At 37.2% G+C, this 27,584-nt stretch overlaps 1 protein-coding gene across 1 annotated transcript in view; it reads right to left on the bottom strand.

Annotated features, from left to right (window-relative positions):
- Positions 1–27,584, bottom strand: part of CFAP47 (cilia and flagella associated protein 47) — a 553,185-nt gene that overhangs the window by 342,460 nt on the left and 183,141 nt on the right. Inside the window, exons 28-31 of the mRNA XM_045471009.1 lie at positions 23,722–23,847; positions 22,324–22,555; positions 10,549–10,770; positions 731–812 (exon numbers count right to left, since the gene is read on the bottom strand). Coding sequence (XP_045326965.1) covers positions 731–812; positions 10,549–10,770; positions 22,324–22,555; positions 23,722–23,847 — 662 coding nt within the window. The remainder of the gene's footprint in view (positions 1–730; positions 813–10,548; positions 10,771–22,323; positions 22,556–23,721; positions 23,848–27,584) is intronic.

Raw genomic sequence — 27,584 nt, 5'->3', positions numbered from 1 at the left:
GCACAAAGATCGAGTTTGAAGGGGTTTGGGATAGGTCCCCCCAAAACCCATGTCCTGTGGGTTCAAGAGAAATTTTTCCCCTCCCTTAACTCACAGAAGAGTCTGTATGTGGTGGTGGGGGGGGGGGGTATCTCTATCAAAATAAGGTTGTTAGCAGAGATAAATTTTTATATGAGTGGCCCATCTGTCTGGCAGGGCAAACACCTAATTACCAAACATCTACTCTTCTTATTACATTGTGAAGTACATTCCTTTTCTCTAAAGTCCCAGACCCCTACCCCCTTTCTCCTTAGTTCAGGATGACTTTTATACCTCATTTTGCCTCTCTTTGGAATTTCCATATCTATGTGGATTCCCCTTATGTCTGCTAGTAAATTTTATTTTCTCCTATTAATCTGTCTCATGACAATTTAATTCTCAGTCTAGCTAGAAGGACCTTGAAGGGGACAGGATATTCTTGTTCTCTGACAACAGGAATTCCATAAAAACTTTTAGACAGACAGAAAAACATGTCTGTGTGTGTATATGTATACACATATATTTAAATGTTTGTTCTTAATATTTATATTAATATGTATACACACACACATAGGCTTTGCAGAGAAGCAGAGTCCATAAGACATTTCATAAATAAAAATACCAAGATTTTAAAATGAAATCTTCTAACAAAGACCAGAAATCAGTCAATTCAATAACTGTGTAGATTGTTCTAGAAATTGTATTCCCTTACTGTAATTTCAAGCCACTTTTTATAATCTTCTGGTTCAAGCAGAAATTCTGGCAGCACATGAGAAATACATGCTCCTTGAGCGCTAAAATAAAATAAAAGTCCAAATTATTACGATAGAATACTCAATGGTTTGTATTTCATTTGCATTTGAACATCAATTATTTCAATGTCATATAGTTTAATGTGTATTGAATTTTAATTTTCAAATTTAAAATTTGTATCGTCTTAACAGTTCCCTTAACAATGAAACGTGCATATGATGCTTTCTTTAGAGAATTAATAATGACAAAGAACTTACTAAACTCTATAATCTTAAGAATTTCACTTGCCTATAATCAGCCACATCTATCCTTAAAAAGTAACAGAACACAGAGTTATATGACTTGACTCCTATTGCCAAGACACTAACCATTTTATTGCTGTATGACATTATAAAATTGAGGGGTGCCTGGCTGGCTCAGTTGGTTAAGCGTCTGGCTCTTGGTTTCGGCTCAGGCCATGATATCACAGTTCATGAGTTTGAGCCCCCCATGCTAACAGCAAGGAGCCTCCTTGGGATTGTTTCTTTCGTCCTCTCTTTCTCTGCCCCTCCCCCACTTGTGTTTTCTCTCTCTCTTTCTCTCAAAATAAATAAACTTAAAAAAAAACATTATAAAACTGAAAAATATCCAGGAAATGTTTGAATACAATAAAGCATCTAACAGATCATTAGTCACCCAATGCTTAGTGAATGCCTATCACAACATATACCTGAATATAGAAAACCCCAAATATAACACAATTTATCACCTATTTTTCCAGAGAATATCCAAAAAGTCTGGCTTCTCTGATTATATAAACTTGTAGTAGTATATCTGTTGCAGCAAATATCTATTTAATATTATTTTATACATTTAAAGGCATATATATATATTCATATATATAGAATTTATCACATTCAAGATTATATTTTTAACTGTCATTATTTCTTGAAATATTTTAATTCAAAGTCTTCATATTCATGTCTACCACCAGCAGAACCACTTTAACGAAGTTTAATCTAATACGGTTTGGGCAGGAGTGCTTCCTAGTGGGGATTTAAATGTTCAAGTCTAACTCATTTAGTGACCATAGAATGCCATCCACGATAAGTATTTGTCAGAGAATGCCACCTCTAGTACTCAACTCTGTAGATGTTTTGCAGTCCTGTAACCACTGAAAAGTGGGAAAAAGAAAAGGTGGAAAGGAATCTCAAGATAATTCTATAAGCTCAAAGCTTGAAGGTAGCACAGATGAATGAGAAAAAAGAAGTGAGAAAGGGAACCCTAGTGGGGATGGAAGCAAAGAGCAGAGTTTTAGAGAGATTAAGTTGGCCTTGGCTTTGGGCCAGAGGAAGCTGGTGGAAGAAATTATACTGCATGCATAAAGCTCCTTTGTTCAGAAGTCAAACACCATCCATTCTGTTTGATTGTCACACATTTTCCATCTGCATCTACATTACTCCTATGATTCCTCACTAGGCTGCAATTATTATAGAGTTAAATAATATCTAATTTTAATGGAACACTACTCCTTAGCAGGAGTAGCCCACCTAAAGCATATGTAAGAACTCAAATGAGATGACGATCCATGAAGTTGAAATCTCAGTGGTGTCTGTCTCTGAGCTGCCTGTCTAAACAAAGACAGAGACATGCAGAAGCTGGAATACTTTCTTGCATCCAAAACAAATACGGGATTCCAGAAGGAAATCATCACTTCTATTAAATGCTACCGAAAGTCTAAGAAAAATTATCAGGGAAACATTAAACTGAGAACTTCGTAAGGAAGGAGACCGTGTGGTATTCATTTCAGTATTCCATAGTGTCCAGCAGAGAATCGGCCCTCAGTAAAATGTTGAGGATGAAGAATGAAATTAATATTTTGCAATATTAAAGACAACAAGCCCCAAATGGAGTCAGTTATGCTAAACTCCATGTCCCCAAGTGAGATTTAACTTCATTATGATTTCAGCTCTCCCAGAAAGGGGATCTGAAAGCAGTCCCTCAGAAATGCCTGAGCAGCATTAGCTAGGTAATCTGCCTGAAAGATCCCTACCATCGCTCCTAGACAAAGTAACTTTGCAATAACCAATCTGCTTTTGTGCTGTAGGAACTGAAAACTTTTCCCTCCTAACCTTCTAGGTATTTTTGCTAATCCAATAATCAAATTGACAGACAGATGAAGAGGGGGAAAAAAACAGATTTAATTACATACCTATGGGAGCCCCACAAAGACAGGAAGACTGAGAGGCAGTCAGGCAGTTGAGGCTAAGGAGAGGGGTTAGGGGTCTGGGTCTTCCAAGGGGAGGGAGAAAATTCACAGGATTATGAAAAGAGCAAATATTTGGTAAAGAGTCATTTGTCATGCCATGTAGTTAAGTCTTTCTGATAGGAAAAGTTATCTCTGGTAATAGCTCCCTTCCTGGCACAAACTTTTATGTAAATTCGTGTAGACAGTTAAGGGTGAGGTACAAAGCTTTTCCTGTCTGCTGGGTCTCACTTGCTTTCAGCTCAAAACAATCCCCATGCCAAAGTGGCACAGTTTGGGATGGAACATTCTATCCCCCGCCCCCATTGCCTAAGCACAACTCCATTGTTCTTGCTTCCTTCTGCCTATAAAATCTCTTGACTTGTACAGCTCTTCAGAGCTTTTTTCTATCAGCTAGATTGGATGCTGCCCGATTCATGAATTGCTGAATAAAACTGATAAGAGCTTTAAAATTTACTCAGGTGAATTTTATTTTTTCACAGAATTTTACAGACACTGTTATGAAGTGAAGGTTAGCAGAATATGCCACTGGAAAATATACTTCTTTGGCACACAAATTATTTTGAGAAACTGCAGGAAAGGAGAAGCTCTGAAAACAGAGTAGAAGTCACCCTTTTGTAAAGGAAAACATACCTTTAGAAAGGAAATTTACATTAGAAAAGGGGCCTGTACCAGGAAGAGAGCTATTGCAGGGAAATAGATAACTTTTTCAATTGAAAGATTTATCTGCATGACAGGGCAACCTTTCTGTAACAAGTATTTCCTCCTCTCACCTTTGCAAAGAATTACCTCTTCCCCATCTTGGCCCCCTTCCCTCTTGAAAGCCCTAGACTCCTATTCTTTTCCTTAGCTCAGAATGGTATAGAAGTCTCATCTTTAGGCTTTCTTTTGAGTCTCAAATCTTTGGGGGGCTACTATACTTAACATACACAATCAATATTTTTTCCTCCGGTCTTTATATTACAGGGCAGGTTGGGGGGGGGGGAGGAATCTCAGCCAAGAATCTAGAAGGGTCAAGGGAAAATTATTTTTCCTCCCATGTAAGAGACTCGTTTTCTTCTTTTCATTTGGAATCTATCTTAAATCCTAACTTCATCAGTCCCTAAGACAGTATTAATGATTGTGCTTTGTCAATAGATTTTATGTCTGATCAGTATTATAGAGAGTTGACTTTCATAATTGATTTGATTACACTTTTACATGCTAGGTTTTCTGTTTACATATTTCTTCCAAGTTTACACTAAGTAGAACAAAATAAATTAGATGTAATGAGTTATTAAATCCTCAACTTAATCTCCAAAGATTTTTGAATTTCTCATTTATTGCATAAAATCAATATAATTTCACTTGTATATTGTAATCGTTCACTGTAACATTTATGATTTTTTGAATTTAATATATTTATTTCCATGATGAAACATATGCATGTATCTTGGATTAATGACCCAATTTTATTAACCATTGAAATGTTGAGGGATTTTATCATAGCCAACATATCCTGATAAGCATGTATTTGCTAATAAAAAAGCAATAAATTTGAATGGCTTGGCATTAACTCCAAAATCATTCTTCCATACTTGTGTCCTCACATCATAAAATGTCAAAACAGAAACCATCCATGTTAGTGTCAACACTACTGGGAGCTGTACCAACATCAGCGCTACAATAATAAGATGACGATTTTGAGTACCATATAATTTACTAAAGTTATCAGAAAACTGTTTAATTTCTATAATGCACAAACAATAAAGATTTATTTAAGCGTCTGACCCTTTTTCTTCTGTTCATAGGTAACACTTCAATAGATTTTAAAATACAATTTTTTTTTGTAAATAATTATAATTAACCCCTTCTAAAAGAAAAGAGATAAACACAACTTTCTAAAATAAAAATGTCATTAGAATGTTTGCCTTATTGAATTAAAACATTTACTTTATTTAAATCAATCATCAAAGACCAAGAGTGGGACAGAGCAAAATTAAAACAAAAGTCATGTGCTTTCTATTTTACAATTATAAAAACTTTTTAAAAGTTTCTATTTTATCTAATAAAGACACACTTGATAAATATTGGTTTTCTGGCAGTTTTATGTCAATAAAACTTTTCTTTCTTATAGAGGTACAGACTTTTAAAATATTCTATTTGGGGGCGCCTGGGTGGCCCAGTCGGTTAAGTGTCTGACTCTTGATTTCAGCTGAGGTCATGATCTCAGGGTTCGTGGGATCGAGCCTTGTATCATGCTCCATGCTGACAGTGCGGAGCCTGCTTGGGATTCTCCCTTTCCCTCTCTCTCTGCCCCTCTTCTGCTCTCTCTCCCCCACTCTCCCTCTCTCTCAAAATAAATAAACTAAACTAAAATATTGTATTTCAGTGATAATGATATCACAAGAGTCAGTTTTCCACATGTCACTAATGGCTACCATATTGAAGAAACATAACAAAACATTTTAGCATATGAAACCCATAGATCACAACTTATTTCATTTTAATTAATCATCATCATAATCTACTATGTGTCATGTAATACATATTTAATATTTTTAATTGTTTTATCAACCAGTTAAGTTTGGGAATTATCATCTTCAACTTTACAGATATGGAAATTGAAGCTTAAATGGGTTAACTTGTGTAAATTCACAGAAGTACGAAAGAGCTAGAATTTGAGCCTATCTCTACCTAATTCAAAAGCCATGCTCTTGTACCCAATATCAGTGCATTCTTCCAGAACCACTCTTAGACTGCTGCTTTGAAATATTTTTATTCTTAGATGCCATTCCATTAAATAAGATACCATAGTGGTCATGCATAAGTAAGAAGGGTATAAAGTTTTTCAAGATAAAAGAAATGAAATAACAAATGGAATTACATTTATCTATAAAGCAGAGTGAGTTGGTTTTCTCAGCGTATTTATTTTGGTGAATGAAAAATTTATTTAAAAATCAATGGTATTGGAAAGTAACAGTTACAATAGTTTTAGATTATATGATAACCTACATTGCAGTTTCAATGCTAGGTACATAGTGTTTTTGTTCTGCTTGTTTTAGTTTTATATTATGGAAATAATAAAAAAAAGTTTATTTTTTCAGTGAAAGTTAATGACATCATAAAAACGATTAATGGTTATAAATAAATGAAATCATATCAAAGAACACTAGGCACTGTGTTAGTCTGCTCAGTCTGTCATAACAGAATACCACAGACTGGGTAGTTTAAACAGCAGAAATTTATTTTCTCACATTTCTGGAGACAAGAAGCCCAAGAACAAAATGTTAGAAAATTTGGTTGGTTGTGAGCCCTTTCTTCCTGGCTTGCAGACAGCTTAGCATCCCATCTTTATGATATCATTAAACATAATTACATTGTTTTCTTTTTAATATTTATTTTATTTTTGAGAGAGAAAGACAGAGGGATCCCTCACACGTAGGGGAGGGACAGAGAGTGAGAATCCAAAGCAGACTCTGCGCTGTCAGCCCAGAGTCCAATGTGGGGCTCAAACTCATGAACCATGAGATCATGACCTGGGCTGAACTCAAGAGCCGGACACTCAACCTACTGAACAATCCAGGTGCCCCAACCATAATTACATTCTTAAAGGTCCTGTTTCCAAATACAGTTGCACTGGGGGTTATGGCTTTAACAAATAAATTGGAGGGAGACCCAATTAAGTCCATAACAGGCACAAATGACAAAAAAAAATTAAGCATATTGTTTCAAATAGAGTGATAAATTTATTACAAACTATAATACCTGTTTTCAAAATAGTTTTTACAAGACATATGGCATTGTTATGGGCTGAATTGTGTCCCCTCAAAAAGTCATATGTTGAAACCCTAACATGGTACTGCAAAATTGGACTATACTTGGAGTTAAGGCCTTTAAAGAGGTGATTAAGATAAAATGAGGCCATTAGGTGGGCCCGAATCCAATCTGACTGATGTCCTTATATGAAGATGAAATTTGGACACACAGACACCAGGGGTGTGTGTACACAAAGGGAAGACCATGTGAGAGGAGGTGGCTGTCTCCAAGCCAAGCAAAGAGGCCTCAGAAGAAACCCAATCTGCCAACACCTTGATCTTGCACTTCTAGTCTCTGGAACTGTAAGAAAATATAGTTCTGTTGTATAAACCTTCTAGTCTGTTATGGTAGCCAGAGCAAACTAATACGGATATGAGGAAATAAGTGCTTTAATAATTAAAGAATTTATAGGTTAGTATTATAAATAAAGTTCAATGTATAACTTTCATAGTACAGACTCCACATTTTCCCAACTTGATCCTCTCTGACTGGCTACACCTCCTCTCCTGGAATGCAAATACTTTATGTTTTCTTCTCTTATCCCTAATTTTTCATATCTCACAAGTTTTTTTCCATTCTTCTATGACTACCCTGAGACTCAATTTCAAAGTTTTCTTTCTGTTACCACACAAGCTCAAAAAGCAAATGTCTGTGAAAGACAATGTTAATAAATAAATATTTAATGAACATTGGTTCCATTCTGTGTTATGAAGGATGCTGGGTGTCAGAGATGCCAGATGAATGAGAAGTGCTTCCTACCCTTAACATGCACGCAAATTAGTGGGGGTACACTGACTCATAAATAAGTCAGTGGTATGAAAATAATTTACAAAGTTATACATAGCCATGCTGTTTTCCTTAACTGATATAATCTTTCTCATTCGTTCAACCAGATGGGGCACAGAGAAACAGGAAGAAAACATAGACTTGAATGTTCACATATCTTAGTTTTTCCTAAACTTAACAGTCTCTTTACAAGTAATCCTGTGCTTTGGGATAAGCAATCAATTTCAGACCTCTCGATTCCCGCACAAGATGGCACCTGGGAAGAGGCAGATATATTGTCTAATAAATAAAGCTTCAATTTCAGGTTTCCTCACTTTCATGAATCTCTTCTAAAGCCATGTATATATCCATATATCTAAATTTTATATTTTTAATTTGATATTTTGTTAAGGAAGGATCTCCAAATTGTGTAAGGCCTCTCAGAACATGGATCAGTCCTATATTTGGGTTCACATGAAGTAGGTGAGAGGGACTTTTGCATCTGTACAAGCAGGTTTGTGATTACTTTTCTGGATCCTCAGTCTCTTTGGCAATGTTCCCTATCTCTGTCTGGAGCTTAGCTGCCATGTGGGTGGGCATTTGCCACTGAGGCCTGAGATGAAAATCTCGCGTCTCTCCTCTTAGCCCCATTGAGAACCAAGAGGTCCCTCATAACTGACTTAGCCCCATCCCAGTCCTCATATATTTGTCATTCATACTGTGGCTTCAGAGCCAGCCATCTCCTCCCCTTCTGCGTCTTCAGTGGCATCCCTGTCATTAGTCAGCCTCTAGAACAGGAGGCCGGGTCTTAGCTCAGTTTCCTTAGGTGACTTCTTTGCTCTTCTCAGAGTGTGTCCCTGTCAGGCCGCATTCACAGAGACAACCTCTCCAGGAAGAAAGGACCTGGCCATTGCCATTTCCCTCCCGCCCCTCGGCATAAACACAGAGCCAGCCACCTGGGGAAGCAGCACAGCAAGGACACCCCACCCCACATTCTTCTAGTGGAACTGCCATTCTCAGTCAAGCTGGCCTCAGTCCCAGCCTGGGAGACCCCTCCCCCGGAAGACCATCACAAACCCCAGCCCATACCACATCTCCTGACCAGAGTTTTGCAGGGTTTCAATTCTGATGGAGGTGGGGCAAATAATCGCCCCACTGTGTGCCCCAGCCACTCTTCAGCTGTTTCCACACTGTATGCCCTTGGATTGTTTGCCCAGCTTCTCTCCTAGAGCAGCACAGTGCCCTCCAAGCTCTATCACAGCCAAGACTGCTCATCTTTAAAATTCCAGGGTTTAAGCCCACTGGTGGCAAGAACTCACGAAATTCAGCTCCGAAATTCAGCTCCTCTGGTTCCTCTCGTTTTCCAAACCAATGGTTAGGGGGAAACATTCTCCTTGTGTGTTTCCCTGTGTGCTCCTGTGGCTCTCACCCTTCTCAGTGACCACGGCTGCCTCCCCTCTGTAGCAGCCAGGATCTATTTCTCCCCTAAACCACCTCTCCACCTTTCCCACCTTCTTCAATATGGCCTCTTTTCTCCCCTTAGCTGTGTAGTTCTGTCAGTCTTCAGGTCAGTTTCTGGGGGATTGGGGATCATTTGATAGTTATCTAGTGTTGGTGGGACGAGGAGAGCCTAGGGTCCTCCTACTCTGCCATCACCTTCCTGTCCCTCTGTACTATGTCTAACTTTTAAGACCATAATGTTGCCAGGGACTCAAAAATTCTAATTTGGAAATTTAACGTTTATTTATTTTTTGGGACAGAGAGAGACAGAGCATGAACGGGGGAGGGGCAGAGAGAGAGGGAGGCACAGAATCGGAAACAGGCTCCAGGCTCTGAGCCATCAGCCCAGAGCCCGACGCGGGGCTCGAACTCACGGACCGCGAGATCGTGACCTGGCTGAAGGCGGACGCTTAACCGACTGCGCCACCCAGGTGCCCCTCTAATTTGGAAATTAAAAAAAAAAAACCCTGAACACCAAATCTTTCCTTTGAGATGCCTCTTGTTACCCTCCATCCCCACCCCCGCTAAGGTAGCTGAACATCTCTGGCTAACTATGGAGTAGATTCCATACACAAAGAAGAACCAATTTAAAAACTAACATATTTCAAAATATATGAATCCTATTGCATAAATAATTACAAGTAACAAATGCTATTTTAGTGGTACAGGAACATGATTAGATGGAACAGTAACACTGCTTATGGATGTTCCAGTGGTTAAGGATACTGCAAATATAGGCAGACAAAATAATATAAATCACCAACACTCTCCTCAGACTTTTAATAAACATTGCTTTTCCATTTCTTGCTCACTCACCATTTAATCTCTGTAGAGGAATACAGACATTATAATGAAAAGTATTTTTCCTATATTTTCTATCAACCATTTACGGAAATTTTCACTTGCTGATTATTTTAGTACTAAAAACCTTACCAATGCAGACTAAAAATTCACAGTGTAACTTGAGCTTATATGAACAGTATTCTGAGAAATAAACTTACTGGTTTCATTCCTCTTTAGTTCTATGGATTTATATATTTATCTATGTGAGAATTCTCAAAGTGAGGTCATGGACAAGAAGAATCAGTATTACTTAAAACTGTTATAAATGCAAATTCACATCATAAACTCTGTGGGTTAAGGGCCAGCAACTCACTTAACATGCTATCATAATGATTTGGATGGATGATAAAGCTTGAGAATAATTGCCTTAGACTATCAATCCCATAGCTCATGAAATATTTATTTTCTATTATTTTTCTATTATTTTATTTTTTATTACTTTTACAGATATATATATGTGTGTGTATATATATATATGTGTGTGTGTATATATTATATATATAATATATATAGGAAACTTAGTAAATATTTTATAAAAAGATAAATGATACCAAAATCTACCCATCTACTTATGTATCTATCCAAGCCAATATTACATGTTTAAATTAGCATATCCATGCTCTTACTTGAGAAAGTCAAGAAGTGAAGAATGTTGAAAATGAAGTTGAATCACCCTTTCAGTATAATCCACAGGTAAAGACTGACTTGAATGAATTCCAGGTGGCAGTTTTCCACTCAAGTGTAGTATCACATCATAAATGGTCTTATTATATTTGGAAACGTCATTCAGTCTGGAAAATTTTTGGGATGGTGAGGCTGATGAGTAAAATTGCATTTTATACACCTCCCTATGAGAAAAAAATTTTGAAATTTAAAAAATCTCATAATGTTATATTATGAAAAAAATGTTCAATGACTAAATAAAATTCTATTTACAATCAAATAAGGCATTATAAAGCTCATCTTATTCAGCTACCATTTGTTAGTAAAAATTAGATGTTTTGATAACCTCAGAAGTTTCCATATCTTCTTTTATTTTTTGTTGTTGTTAATTTTTTTTTTTAATGTTTATTTATTTCTGAGACAGAGAGAGAGCATGAGTAGGGGAGGGGTAGAAAGAGAGGGAGACACAAAATCAGAAGCAGGATCCAGGCTCTGAGCTGTCAGCAAAGAGCCCGACGCGGGGCTCGAACTCACAGACTTCGAGATCATGACCTGGGCTGAAGTTGGACACTTAACCAACTGAGCCACCCAGGCACCCCTCCATATCTTCTTTTAAACACACATTATTATCTAACATTACAATTGTCAAGTCTGTAAGATTGGATCGTGATTAGAAAATGTAAGTACTTTGGAGAAACAGTATAGGGATTAAGTCCTGGACCCAGCAACTAGTAGCTGGTTGCAAAGTTATCCAAACTCACTGAACTCAAATTTGATACCATTTAAATTAAAGATAATAGGGGCACCTGGGTAGCTCAGTCGGTTAAGCACCTGACTTTGGCCTAGGTCATGATCTCATGGCTCATGAGGTTGAGCCCCACATTGGGCTGTGTGCTGACAGCTCAGAGCCTGGAGCCTGCTTCAGATTCTGTGTCTCCCCCTCTCTCTGCCCCTTCCCCGCTCACTTTCTCTCTCTCTCCTTCAAAAATAAACATTAAAAAATTTTTTTTTGAGATAATAATGCCTATAATAGTTTTCAAAACAGATGTCAAACAATCAGCACACATGTATACACAAAAACAAATTTACACATATATTTCAATTTAAATTTTAATCATTAAAAGGACACATCCTGCAAATTGGCCTCACAAGTGGAGATTCACATTTTAAAAATAATCCCAGAGAGCTATTGTTCCTATACATGTCTCTGTTCTTTATATAAGACAGTGCAATCTCTATTACCTGATACCTCCTTCAGTGAATTATAATGCATGGTAATTTTTAAATGGAGTAAAAAAAATCCAACCAACTCTTGCTGTCTATAGTTTATTAATTATCTAATACTACACTATCTGTTGGCTAGCCATCAAAATGTATTACTAACTTAGACTGAGAAATAAAAAGTGCTCAAGGGGCCATTTTGAATGGCAGTTGTCCAGTTTGGTAGCTAGTAGGTCTGTATGGTATATTACAGGAGAAAGTATATTGATTTACATAAGGGTACAACTGCCATTACTCAAACTCTGGCTCTTACTCTGTGGCTTTATGGAAGTTACTTGACATCTCTGTCATAAATAATATATCTAATAGAGCTAGTATATCCTGAAGTTACCAACAAACAAATATGTCATGGAAAAAAATGAACACCCTAAAATATTGCTATAAAAATTATGAAAAAGATAAATGATCTAAACAGAAATAAAACATAACCAGACTATAACTAAAGAAGGAGAAAAAGCAACAAGTTGAATAAAAAGAGAAAGAAATAATACATAATATAAACAGACACACAGGGGCCCCACAGATTATAGCTTTGCTTTTTTTAAAAAATTTATTTATTTGAGACAGAGAGAGCATACACTCACGCATGCACACACACAAGTGCAAGTGAGGGAAGGGTAGAGAGAGAGGGAGAGAGAGAAGCCCAAGCAGGTTCTACACTGTCAGAGCAGAGCCAGACACGGAGCTCAAACCCATGAACCATGAGATCAGACCTGAGCTGAAACCAAGAGTCAGGAGCTTAACCAAATGAGCCACCTAGGTGCCCCCAGATTATAGTTTTAAGACACAGATATTACTTATTTTTATTTATTTAATTTTAGAAAGAGAGAGAGAGGGAGAGTGGGGGAGAGGGGCAGAGGGGTAAGAGAAAGAATCTTAAGCAGGCTCCACATGTGGTGTGGAGTCCAACGTGAACTCTATCCTATGACCCTGGGATCATTTCTTGAGCCGTACATTCAACCAAGTCACCCAGGTGCCCAAGACACAGATTTTAAAGCAATTATATGTACTATGATTAAGATTAAGAATTTTGTCATCAGGGCATGTGGGTGGCTCCATTGGTTAAGCATCTGACTCTTGATTTTGGCTCAGGTCACGATCTTGTGATTTGTGAGTTCAAGCCCCACATCAGTCTCTGAGCAGCCTGCTTGGGATTCTCTCTCTCCCCCTATCTGTTCATTCCCCACTTCTCTCTCTCTCTCTCTCTCTCTCAAAATAATTGAATAAACTTAAAAAAAAAGAATTTTGTCATCAAAAGCTTCAGATTCTGTGTCTCCCCCTCTCTCTGCCCTTCCCCTGCTTGTGCTTTGTCTCTCTCGCTTTTAAAAATACACAAACATTAAAAAAATAAAAAATATATATAAATAAATGGAAAATTTATACACAAATCCAGTAAGTAAGATTATGAAAGCAATGATTGACGTTAACAGCCGACTAAATCAAGTGAAGAGAAAATTGATGCAATGAAATATAGGCCATAGGAAAGCAACCATATTGCAACACAGAGGGACAAAAGGATGAAAAATAAAGAAGAGTGAGCAAAGCAGAGGGGTCCAAAAGAATGAGGTAGTCCCATAATTGAAAGGATATTGACAACTTTCCAAAATTGACAAAAAATGAAACCACAGACGAAAGAATCACTATGAACCCCGATAACTACAAAGAATAGGCTCTTTACGATACAACATTTTCAAACAACCAAGAACATGTGAAAATTTGCTTAATATCAAGAGCAGTAAGATGTTAGTTCAAACCACATACATTAGAAGGAGGTGATACTGAAAAGACGCACAACAGTAACTATTCCTTAGGATAAAGAGCAAGTGGAACTTGCATATTTGACCTGTGGGAGTTTAAATTGGTACACCCATCCTGGAAAATCGCTTAGAAGTATCTTCTAAAGGTGATCATATTTCTAAATTCCTTTTTTATTTATTTATTTTTTTGAGAGAGAGAGAGCATGAGCAGGGGGAGGGGCAGAGAGAGAGAGAGAGAGGGAGGGAGGGGGGAGAGAGAGAGAGAGAGAGAGAGAGAGAGAGAGAGAATCATAAGTAGGCTCTGTGCCATCAGCACAGAGCCTGATGCAGAGCTTGAACTCACGAACCATGAGATCATGACCCTAGCCAAAACCAAGAGTCAGACGCTTAACAGACTGAGCCACCCAGACAACTGCCCCCGCCCCCGTTTTTCTAAAGAAATTTTTTAAAGGTGATATTTCTATGTTGCAATCTGGCAATTTCACTTATATATATATGCCTTTCAGAAATATGTAACAAAAGACATATATCAAAATTTCCATAGTGGCATTATTCATAATAGAAAACTCCAAAAGCCAGTGAAATATCTATGAACAGAATGGAGAAATTAAAGAATATTCAGACAGTGGCCTAGTGTACAACATTACTACTAATCTACTACTAAATGCCAAAATGAATCACGTGAACATAATACTAAGAGAAAAAAAAATCCAAATGCTACAAAAAAATGCAAACTGTATGATTCTTTCTATGTAAAATTCAACAACACACAAAACTAATATTTGGTCTTAGAATTCAGGATAATTGTTACTACTCTGGGAGGTGGAAGGGAAGTGGAGGTGGCAGGGACTCGGGGATGTGAGCAGTGGACTAGTTCCTTGTCTAAGTGGCAGCTATACACATGGTCACATAGTTGTAATTCTGTCCATATGTTACATAGTGACAAAAATTATGAAAATTCAAACAGAGAACTTAAACTCTGGAGTTTACCAATTTATGCTTGGATGATAAAACCGAAAAAATAAATAAATAAAAAGGCAAGGAAATGATTGACCATAAAAGTCAAGCTAGTAATTTTCTTACAGTTATAGAGATTTGGTAGATGGTGAGGTTCATAAGAGGCTTCTGGGGTGCTGTCAAATTGATAGGTGCACAGGGGCTTGCTCTAGGAGTAAATTGAGGGATTGTACTTGGTGAACCTTTCTCTATGTGTGTTTTATTTCATGATTTAAAGCATCACGAGGAAACAGCTTGGGTCTTCAAATTTCCTCTAGCACATGAAGATTGACCAAAATTAGCTACAAAAATACTGCCCTCAGGTTTGTTACAGGAAAAGGTGATGTTGCTCGTCAATAACTGAATTGTCCATTGGGAGCACAAATTATGATGTATAAACGAGAGTATTTTCTTTAATATCTATATGTATGCATATCCCACATATGTAAACTTCGTATCAATTAAAACCTCGATAATTAATTGTTAACCATATTCCTTGTCTTCTCCTTTACAAAATAAGATGGTAAATGATTTTAAGTTTCTGTTTCAATTCTGAGAGTGCCCCTACTTTGGAAATTGAAAATATGCACAAGCAGGGGCGCCTGGGTGGATCAGTCAGTTGAGCGTCCGACTTCAGCTCAGGTCATGATCTCATTGTTTGTGGGTTCCAGCCCCACATCAGGCTCTGTGTGGACAACTCAGAGCCTGGTGCCTGCTTTGGATTCTTTGTGTCCCTCTCTCTCTGCCCTTCCCCTGCTTGTGCTCTCTCTGTCAAAAATAAATAATCATTAAAAAAAATTTTTTTAAAGAAAATATGCACAAGCCAAAGGCTCGATGCACCTGTGTCATGATCTATCTTTTCATGTAAAGAAACCACCTGCCAATTACCACTATTGCCAACAAACAAGTAGTAAAATGGTTAAAGAAGGAAACTAACTGGAAAAAAACTGTAAAATGATCCCTCATTCTTAGAGTAATGTGAAGAAGGGAAAAGAACTCAGGGAAGCCAAGTCTAATCAGTTATTTAACTGGTTTCATTCTAACACTGTCAGTCTAAAGACACGTTTTTGTGACTTTTTTGGACATGGTTGGCAGAAAGAATAGGCAGGCTGCCCAGAAATAGAGGTGAAACTTTATGTTTATATTATTAAATTTATCAGTGATCTTGCCAGCAGCTCAAAGTGGCAAAGACAAAAGCATACCATACACACACACACACACACACACACACACACACACACACTCACGCTTTTTAGTAAACATCAGAAGTTCCTGCATCGAGCTGTCAAAAGATCCTGTGCAAGGGAAGGAGAAATATTATTAATGAAATATCATTTGTATAAGTGCTTGGAAAAGATGGGATTTGAATTTACTTTCCACCACCAAATAGAAGAGTTGGTGAATACAATACAGGAAGTCAGAAATATTTAACACTACTATCATAATCCTAATTTAATTTAATATTAACAGCTAACATTTACTGAATACTTACTAGGTCCCAACCTCTGTTTTAATAAAGGTATTTCCTCTTTTATTTTATTTATTTTTTTTTTTAATTTTTTTTTTCAACGTTTATTTATTTTTGGGACAGAGAGAGAGCATGAACGGGGGAGGGTCAGAGAGAGAGGGAGACACAGAATCGGAAACAGGCTCCAGGCTCTGAGCCATCAGCCCAGAGCCCGATGCGGGGCTCGAACTCACGGACCGCGAGATCGTGACCTGGCTGAAGTCGGACGCTTAACCGACTGCGCCACCCAGGCGCCCCAGGTATTTCCTCTTTTAAATGTCACAACAACCCAATAAGGTAGGTATTATCATTACCTCCTTTTTACAAATAAGGACTCAGAGGCAATGAAAAATATTTTATTTGGCATGCTCTCATTATGAATGGTAGAACATTTCAATGATTCATTTGATTTCCTGTGAGATTCTATACATTTACACTAAATGAGAACTTCTGCAATGGAATGTAGCTTTGAAACAATTTCCCCTTTGAACCCATTCCCCCAGGCTTCCTGAGAGGCATTCCCAGATGTGCTCTTAGTGTGTGGCAACTGGAAGGTGATACATGTTGGAATGGAAGTGCAGACTAGCACTGAGATGTACTGCAATCACTTCTCCCAGATGCACTGGAATTTCCAATATGATTTAAATGTTTCTGTGGTCAGTTGCATAGAGACCTTCCCAAGCAGTGTCTGGAAAAAATGTGAATTCCCACAAGTCATCCAAGTTAAAGTTAGGGGACTATGATATTTAGTACATTTCCTCCGATGATTTCTGGAACATAAATTGTGCTCTCTTATAGTTTCCAATAGCTATATCCATCTTTTGGTGATTTGGGAAAGGGCTGAAAATAAATAATATCTAAGGGCCTTGAAGAACTGAAAACAGACTACTAATCAATAAAGGTAATCTCTTCAAATAATTGGTTTCTGCTATTCCACCTGAATATCTCCCAAATCAACAAATGAAATGGTCCATATTGCCTGTCTGCTGCAAATTGGTGTTTGTAAAGAGTGAAATTACCTGAGATAATACATCAATAAAGCAGCATTTCTGACAACCCATATCTTCAGGTTCAAGAAAGGTGATGCATAAATATGTCAAAAAATGTTCAATAATGTTAAAAGGAAAACAAAAAGTTTTTGATACCCACACTATAATTCACAATGAATTCTAGTCTTCCAGGTTTTATATCCTGTAGTAGATGACCCTCCAGTGGGGGGTTAGTGCATATAAGGCCAGGCAATTCAGTTTCCCTGCTAACATGGCTGACTTCAGTAAAATTCATGGCTTGCCCAGGAATTTGAGCTTCATTTGGTCTGAAATCCTAGATGTGGCCTGTACACATTAGGGTTACATAACTCTCCTCAGTTCTAGACTACTGTATTCTTAATCTTCTTGAACTAATATACCTAACCATAGGTACATATAGTGTTCAGCCTAAAGCTAAAGACAAAAGTGGAGCTCACGTCTTTCAAGTATTAAAGTTTCCTAAATCCTATTTATTTATTTATTTATTTATTTAATTGATTGATTTGGGTTCACACCCAATGTGGAGTCCAACACAGGGTTTGAACCTACAACCCTGAGATCAAGACCTGAGCTGACGGGGCGCCTGGGTGGCGCAGTCGGTTAAGCGTCCGACTTCAGCCAGGTCACGATCTCGCGGTCCGTGAGTTCGAGCCCCGCGTCGGGCTCTGGGCTGATGGCTCAGAGCCTGGAGCCTGTTTCCGATTCTGTGTCTCCCTCTCTCTCTCTGCCCCTCCCCGTTCATGCTCTGTCTCTCTCTGTCCCAAAAATAAAAATAAACGTTGAAAAAAAAATTAAAAAAAAAAAAAAAAAAAAAAAGACCTGAGCTGAGATCAAGAGTCAGGCACTTAAACAACTGAGCCACCCAGGCACCCCATAAAGTTTTCTAAATCTTAATGTGATCCTGTAATAATTGAAAAGTGGAATGATGCTTAAAAGTACTGGCACTGGGGGGGGGGGGGGTAGAATGGTAGGGTTCAAATCCTGGCTCTGCTATTTATCAGGTGAGTGACTTTGAGAAAGTTGCTTATTCTCTCTCTGCCTCCAGTTCCTCATCGGTAAAATGGGGATAACTATAGTACCTACCTCACAGGTCATTCATTGTAAAGAATACTCACAAAGCACATATAATTATACCTTTTTCATAGTTAAGAGTCTAATACATATGAACCATTATCATTAACAAAATACCATCACAAAATTATTTAAAAAAATTTTTTTAATCTTTATTTTTGAGAGAGAGAGTGTATGAGTCGGGGAGGGGGCAGAGAGAGAGGGAAACACAGAATCTGAAACAGGCCCCAGTCTCAGAGTTGTCAGCACAGAGCCTGACGTGGGGCTCGAACTCATGGACTGTGAAATCATGACCTGAGCTGAAGTGGGACGCTTAACCGACTGAGCCACCCAGGCGCCCCACAAAATCATTTTTACAGGAATAAGGTAGGAAACATATTTCAAAGCAAGTTCAGTAGATGGATTATTAGACCACAATAATGAAAGCAATAACAGAAATGATAGGTCATTAAGCTCAGATAAACAGAAGAGTAAAACTTCAACAAACTACGAGAAAGAGCAACTTTCTGTTCAGGATAATAAAATGAACATATGTGCTCATCTTCTCTCCCTCTCAAAATGTTTCTGAAATGTCAGAAAGACTGGAGACCTTTAAAAACACTCAAATTGGGGAAAGAACCATTAGTATACCAACCTGAAGAATATCTATAAAATAAAGAATTGTACTGAGGAATAAGTTAAAATATTGGACTGCACAGCAGTAGGCTACATGGGGAAAGGACGCCATTTTTCCTAAAGGAACTTAAGAGAGACACCAACATTACAGCTGGCAGATACAGAAGGAGGAACTGACCTCTGGTACAGAAATCGTGATGATTAATTCAAATGCTATATGTGGAAAAGATATTTGAGAAGGCATGTATCCATAAAACACAAAAAAGGATGCTATTATTAAAGTTAAAGAGGAAAGAAGGGAGAAAGGGAGGGAGGAAGGAATAAAGAACAGAGTTCCTGGAAAACAAAACTATAAAAACCAACTTAAAAATTTTATAGAAGACTGGAAGAGCAAGTGAAAGTGATCTACAAACTTAAGAAAGCAAAGAGAGAGAAATATGTCCAGTTATATCGCAGGACATAACTGAAAGTGGTATAAAGGATCAGTCACGCAGGTCCTCCATCATTCTAAAATGAGATTGAGAGAGACAACAGAGAAAAATAGACAAAACAGAGGACAGGAAATAGGAGGCATGGAAGAATAGTCAAAAGATGAGTTTTCTAAGTGAAAGGGCCTAAAGAATACCAAGTAGATTGAATGATATAAAATATTCCCACACTCGGATTTTATTTCATAAACTGCAGAATACATTAGCAGAGAAATGGGAACCATAAAATAATTCTGAGAGAATGAACATGGTACTCACAAAATATGACTGAGTGATTCCAGATGATGGGGTGATGTAGGAAACATTGAGGTGGGGGGTTCAAAGATGGGCAACATTTGGTTTGGGGCAGCTTTTTTTTCAGGGCTAGAAAGGTCCCCATATTCTCTAGAACTGTCTTCCCCCAAGCAGTACCCAATGACATGAGCTGTTTCCCACTTATCAAAATAGCAAGATACTCAAATCCATCAGGGAACAACGAGACCAGCAATGTAACTCATGACTAGGGATATAAAATAGAAAACTTACTAGAAAATCATCCAAAACTAAAATAGATTTTTAAAAGCTTTTATTATTTGATGCAGTGATCACAACTCTGAAATCCTTCCTATGTAACATCCAGAAATATCTGCTACCACTTAAAACATACATTGGATCTTTTTTTTTAATGTTTATTTATTTTTGAGAGAAAGAGAGCACACGCCCACACACACAAGTGGGGGAGGGTCAGAGAGACTGAGACACAGAATCTGAAGCAGGTACCAGGCTCTGAGCTGTCAGCACAGAGCCTGACACAGGGCTTGAACTCACAAGCGGTGAGATCATGACCTGAGCCAAAGTTGGAAGCTTAACTGACTGAGCCACCTAGGCGCCCCAGATGTATTGAATTTCAGCACCATTTACATTACGAAAATATAGAACAAAATAACATAAGTAAATGCCCCAAAGTTAATGTGAGTGGGCAAGTATTCAAGACCACAGAAATCTTGGGGCACCTGGGTGGCGCAGTCGGTTAAGCGTCCGACTTCAGCCAGGTCACGATCTCGCGGTCCCGTGAGTTCGAGCCCCGCGTCGGGCTCTGGGCTGATGGCTCAGAGCCTGGAGCCTGTTTCCGATTCTGTGTCTCCCTCTCTCTCTGCCCCTCCCCCGTTCATGCTCTGTCTCTCTCTGTCCCAAAAAAAAATAAACGTTGAAAAAAATATATATATTAAAAAAAAAAAAAAGACCACAGAAATCCAACAACATATTATACAACAATTTAGCAATCATTACAATGAAAGTATATAGAAAATAGAAAATTAAAATTAAAATAATACACTCTATTAAAAAAAAAAATGAAAATGAGGGCGCATGGGTAGCTCAGTCAGTTAAGCATCTGACTTCAGCTCAGGTCATGATCTTGCAGTTTGTGAGTTCAAGCTCAATGTCAGGCTCTGTGCTGACAGCTCAGAGCCTGGAACCTGCTTCAGAATCTGTGACTTCCTCTCTCTCTGCCCCTCCCCAGCTCACGTTCTGTCTCTGTCTCTGAAAAAATAAATAAATGATAAAAAAAATAAAAAAAAAACCAACAAAGATGAGAATGTTTAATAGCAAAAATTCTGGGATGCACCCAACAAGGAATAATGAGATAAATTTATAGATCTGAAAATAATTAAACATACAATTCAAGTTTAAAGAAGTAAATTGTAAAGAAAAAATCAGCATTAAATAATTTAGAAAACACAGAAATGGATAAATTATTTCAAGTATTCACCACGTGAGACATAAAAGTTAAATAAATAAAAATTAAATGATGGGGCTTAGCCAGTTAAACGTTCGACTTCAGCTCAGGTCATGAGGTCATGATCTCACAGCTCATGGGTTTGAGTCCTGTGTAGGGCTCTGTGCTGACAGCTCAGAGCCTGGAGCCTGCTTTGGATTCTGTGTCTCCCTCTCGCTCTCTGCCCCTCCCCCGCTCGTGCTCTCTTTGTCTCTCTCAAAAAAAATAAATAAATAAAGTTTTTTAAAATTAAATAAAAATTATAAATGAGCAAGAGACTATGAACATAAAAACAATAATACTAGCAGTCACTATTGTCAAATAATGAGTTGGAAATGTCTAATCAATGATTTCCCCTAAAATGAAAATACATCATTAAAATTTACTCAAAATAGGTACCATTTTCAGAACAAACACCAAAGGAGAAAACTGAAAAAGTTATTAACAGAATAACTTTTCTAAAAAATTCCCTGGAGTCAGATGATTGTATGATCAAGCCTGTACATTTTCAGTATATCTGCTGTATTAATTTTCCCCCAGCACAGGTAAAGATGAAATATTACTAACTCATTCTATGAAGCTGATATTGTCCCATTCATTTAAAAACTGAAAAAGATAACTTATAGGAAAACTAGAGATTTAGCATAACCTACCTCGCTCCTAACTATAGAGGCAAAAATTCTACTATGGCCCTTCTAGTTACAGAGAACCACCACAGCAGCAAAGTTGCAACAAGGGTGGTGCCTAAATTCCAGTTTAAATTAACAACAGAATTAAATGATTTGATATAAACCAAGGCAGTTTATCTACTTTAGACATGCTGAGTCCTAAAAAGCACATAAAAGACTAATGTAAATGTACCGTCTACCAGGCTATACTCTAGATCGAGAGCTGGTATTTCCTTAGCTATCCGTGGGGAATTTCCAAACTTTTGAAAATTTACAAGGGCTTTTCCTACCCATAGTTTACCCCTTCTCATTTGACATTGGAGGAAACCGAGGTTAAGAGATTGTCAGTACCGACCTCAAATCATAAGATGTTTAGAAGAAATTAAAAATCACACGAATACTAAAGAATCTATATTTGCACTCTTTTGCTTTTCTGAATAGCGTCCTCATAATTTATGAGTGTAGAGCAAAATAATTTAACATTGTGTTTCACTAAAACAACCTCAAAGAATATATTACATTTTATTATATGATACAAGGCAAAGGATTTAGAGAAACACATAACTGTTACCTTCTTATAGTTTCTGGAATAGAAAGAGAATGGGGTCCTTCAGGCCAGCCAAAGAGACTGAACCAGGTCTCAGCAGCGTGTACAACCTTTTCAAAGAAGTCATATGCCTTTGTTCCTTCTTCAAGAGAAAAGAAGTGCTCATTTTTCTCCTCCTTTTTCACAGATTTATCTTTGTTTTCCTTTGAGGTTTTACTTTTGCCCGAGTTCAATCTTTCAGGTATTATTTCGATTCCTAAAATTCACATTTGTTTGTAAAAAAACAAACAAACAAAAAAGAGTTACATCACCAGAGAGTAAAATATCTTGTCAGCTATTGCTATTTGCATGTAGACAAATAAAGCTCATTCTAGAAATTATTCAATGCTCTCAAAGAAATTCTGAGTCAATTGATTGTATCTTAAAAATACAAAAATAGCTTTGTTTGCAAAGACCTAAAAGAAATACTTTAAAAATAGATGAGTTTCAACAAAGAAAATCATTAAACTTTCTTCTTGTCATAATGGTGAAAACATTCCCCAAAATGAAACATTTCATTTTCAATTACATATGTAAACTATTTCGACAATTCTTCAGTTCTACTTACTAGAATTAAACCTTAGCTGAAAAACTAATAGAAACAAAATACTGGTTTCATATTCAAAATGACTATATATCCAAGAGAAGTACTTCAATAAAACAAAACATCTCAAGTTATAGAAATTTTCAATATAAAATGATTTTACTTTTTTTTTTTTTTTCAAAAATATCTATGTAATGGCACAAGCACACACTCATTTAAAAACCTCACAATATTTAATTGGGTTTGGTCCATTCAGTAAACAGGAACATTTTCAATATTACTCATTCTAGAGAAAATAATATTTGAATAGTTCATTACAAATGATAATACCAAATTTGCATATTTATCTATTTCTCTGTGCTCATCTGTTTCTAAGACAGGTAATACTAGATCCAGCTCAACAAATAACAGACAAATCGCTAGTTTGGAAGTTCCCTAACTATACAGAGAGTACTGGGGATGTCACAGCAGATTCACAGGGGCTCTACAGGATTAGTTAAATATCACTACAACATATGCTGGTGATCACATGAATTACTACTCTTTGGTTTTTCAACCGAACTATTTAATAAACGGAACTGCTTGGCACATCTTCTGACCTAGGGGGAAAGTACTGAGATAGGAAGTATGCTGTGAACAAAAAACGTCAGAGAATTTCTGCTCCAGATCATTGCAGACAGCTCCCAGAGCATATGACCCACTTGCAATTAATGAAAAATGCATGGTTTTCTTCATGGATTTCTTCTTACCTCATAAAGCCTAAGTTTTCAACTCAATAATATTAAATAGATCATGTTATGAACTTGGTTTGCTCAGTACATTATTTATTTGCCACATACCAACAAATAATTTTTTCTTTGCAGGCTCAGCATCATTACGTTTAGTCAAAGTAGAAGAGAGTAAACCATCTTCTTGGTAGGGAAGCAACACATTTTCTCTACTCTTCACAGAAATGTCACTCTTATCTACAAATGACACATTGGAACATAGTAGGTCAACAAGCATTTGTGAAATGACTATCAAATTACTGAACCTGAATTTCATAATTATACATAAATTATATATTATATAATAAATATGAATATATACATATATAGAATAAAATTTTTTAATGTTTTTATTAATTTTTGACAGAGTGCACATGAGCAGGGGAGGGGCAGTGAGAGAGAGGGGGACAGAGGATCTGAAGCAGGCTCTGTGCTGATAGCACACAGCCCGTTGTGGGGCTCAAACTCATGAACCTGATCATGACCTGAGCCAAAGTCAAACACTTAACCCACTGAATCACCCAGGTGCCTCTAAAAAGTTTTTTTTTTTTTTTTTAAGTCTAAATGTCCATTATACTTAAAATAAGATGTCAAGAAAAAACACAATAAAGGCTGATATGGTTTTCTGAGTTGAATTAATTTTATTTAACAAGGCAATTATTACGGCATATCAAAGTTTTTAGGAAATGAACAATGCTCACCTTTAGGATAAACAAAGATGTGTAAACCATTTAAAATGTTTCTACAGTGAAATTTTTGGAATTATTAAATATGGTGCTCAAAAGTGAATATTAAGAAGAACATCACTAACAGAAGTAATTTCTTCTCAATTTTCTGAAGTGAAGTCACTGCTTCGTTATGAGCTGACACTATTTTGCACAGCTTTCAATCTCTATTCCAGCTACAGTTGCTGTCTATACACTAGAATTTGCCAACATGGTAATATGAACCCAGCCAAAGGCAATGCTAAGAAAAGGCAATAGATGTGAAAAGACCAGATTCCCTATCTACTTATCTATCTATTCACATATGTATATACCTATGTATATTTGTATACATATATGCATAATATAATCCTGTCAGAAAAACATGGCCTTTGCAGTTAGAAATTTCTAATTTGAAATCTTGGCACTACAACTCCTGAGCTATTAAACCATGGTATGTTCTACAAGATCTCTGAAACATGTTTTTATACATAAAATGAAACCAAACGTTCTGAGCTCATGAATTTGTTGTGAGGGTTACTTTACAGGCAATAACATAGATAAGTAAGCTGGTATATATGAAGTTTCTTCCATTCCTTCAATAAAAAGCCAATCAGATTTTGACAGAGAATCGTTATCGAGTAGGTGTGTATATCTCTGCAACATTACACTACTAAAGACTTCATTAAAATGAGCCTTAGAAAATCCAATGACAGAATGATTCATTGTGGATGCATTAGGCAATGTCTTTTCAACTTACTATGAAATGATAAAAAGTTCATAGTGGGGTACACACCCACATCTGTACCCTTCAACTAAAGTCAATGATTCATATAACAGTTTTTATTTAGCATATTAGCTATAAGAAACAAATCATACTGCTTTAATTTCTGATTTACTTAATATGTTTTAAGATTTCACCTTTATTGAACATATCATACTCTAGGGCACAGTAGCTAAGTGTGTAGGCTCCGAGGCCTTACAAATTTGGTTAGAATTCCCTGGGGCAAACTGTTCAAACTCTTTATGACTCAGTTTCTTAATCCGTTAAGTGAAATTAATAAGAGTATCAACTCAGTTGTTGGGGGAACTAAATGAAATAACACATATAAGGTAGTTAGCAGAGTACCCTATGCCTAGGAAGCATTAAATATATAATACAAATTATGACTATACTTATTTCTAAAGATATTTTAGAACATTTAAAAATCACATTTTTCTATAGTAATATTTACTGAAATGGATGCATTATTTTTAATCCACACATTTCATACTTAATCAAACACTAAGATTCTATTCCCTTTTTTCTTTTAAAGAAATAGCAATATTTTATACAGTAACTCCTCATTATTTTTTTGGAGGATATTATGAAAACTATGAGTGTTAAAGCAATTATAATAATATTTATAATCGTAAATTAATGAAATGATAATAGTAACAATAATTTATAGCTATTTACTCTATTGAGTCCTCACAAAAGCCTTTTGAAATAGATATTATTAGTATCCTATTACTCTCCTACCACGCGTATTTTGCTAAATAACAGATGTTTGAGGATTCGAGAATTAACAATAAAAGCATAAGGCAAATGGTGAGATCAGAACACAAAATAGAATTTCCACCCACGTTCTATGATACTTCATCCACTGCTCTTTCTGTTATATTATCTGAAATCTCCCCTACCCTTCAAGTATATTAGAAGAATATAAAAATATAACACCAGGATTGGTCAGAAATCTTTTAAATTTTGAGACTGTGTATAAAATTTGTAATATATATGTGCTTGGAAGGAACAGTCCGCAAGGTGAGAAGAATCTCGGGGAAGTATGGTATGTGGAAGTCCAGAAAGAGTTTGAAGAGGGGTTGGGGCCGGGGGTCAACAGTATAAACTATTGCTCAGTAGTGAAGTAACAGCAGTAAAGTGGAAGAATGCTCTGCCTCACCCCTGACATGTCCTTCCTGTTAAAGGAAGCTATGGTATTCTAATTATTCAGTTTCCTTTGCTATTGTTCTCCCTCTGTGTGAGAAATTGAGTGGTTTATCTGGTAAATTTGCAAGGAATAAATCAGGAATGCATGGCCTAGATTCATCCTTTTTCCTCTTTGGGAACAAGCCTGTCCACTGAGAAGATATAGCTCCTGTTTCCTCCAGCTGTCATCCTGCACTGGCCCCCAAAGCAGCTAAGAGGGAGGCATAATTTGAAGGGTAAGAGTAAGCAAGATTAGCTGATTAAGTAAGGTCTGAGGATGAAGGGATTCAGATAAAGGAATGGCCTAAGGCAAGAGAGTCTGGCCTCTCTCAGGTTTGTGACAGGAAAGATGATGGGTCACTTGCACGCTTTGGAAGTTCAGAGTGTTCCTGCCTGATGGTCTCCATTGTTTCTGAAAAGTTCCAGAAAAGGTCATGCCCTGAGACTGAGACAGAACAGAACTAAAGAGTTTCCAAAGGAGTGGGGCGCATTTGGAGAAGTGGAGAACAGGAGAAAACCGGTTACAAACATAGAAAAGATATCCAATACAGCACTGAAACAAGGCCTTGACACTATACACATATGACACGTTTTTCCCATACTTCATCCTTTCTCCTCATCTGAGACTGACTCCATCATTCTCCTCCATGTCTTACATTGCACATATTGTTCTTAGTCTCTCACCATTTCCTCTGCCGCAACTCCCAGCTGGCCTACTGATCACTCTCCAATTTTAATTCAGCTCACATCCCCACTGTTCCCCTTCCAAATCACTGATACTCAGAAATCACAGAAGGTTCCCACTATTACAGAAAAAAGGGTGCAGTGGCCCCTTTATTGCCTGCCTCGTGTCGCCAGTAAGACCCCCATGCTTTTGTTATATTGCCCTTTGCCCAGATTACCCTGTTCAAGATCATTTGTCAAGCTCTACCCAGATGTCACCTTTTCTATAAAGTCATCCCAGACCCCATATGTCAGCATTAGCCTCTGCACCACACCCACATCTCCAACACTCCAACTAGCTCATGTACAATACTCTTAATTCAATCTTTTTTTAAAAAATTTTTTTTTTCAACGTTTATTCATTTCTGGGACAGAGAGAGACAGAGCATGAACGGGGGAGGGGCAGAGAGAGAGGGAGACACAGAATTGGAAACAGGCTCCAGGCTCTGAGCCATCAGCCCAGAGCCCGACGCGGGGCTCGAACTCACGGAGCGCGAGATCGTGACCTGGCTGAAGTCGGACGCTTAACCGACTGCGCC

Source organism: Leopardus geoffroyi, chromosome X, assembly GCF_018350155.1.
Source record: "Leopardus geoffroyi isolate Oge1 chromosome X, O.geoffroyi_Oge1_pat1.0, whole genome shotgun sequence".
In the NCBI taxonomy this organism is placed as follows: Eukaryota; Metazoa; Chordata; class Mammalia; order Carnivora; family Felidae; genus Leopardus; species Leopardus geoffroyi.
Note: the sequence above shows the minus strand (reverse complement) of the source record. Positions and strands in the feature narration are given on the sequence as shown.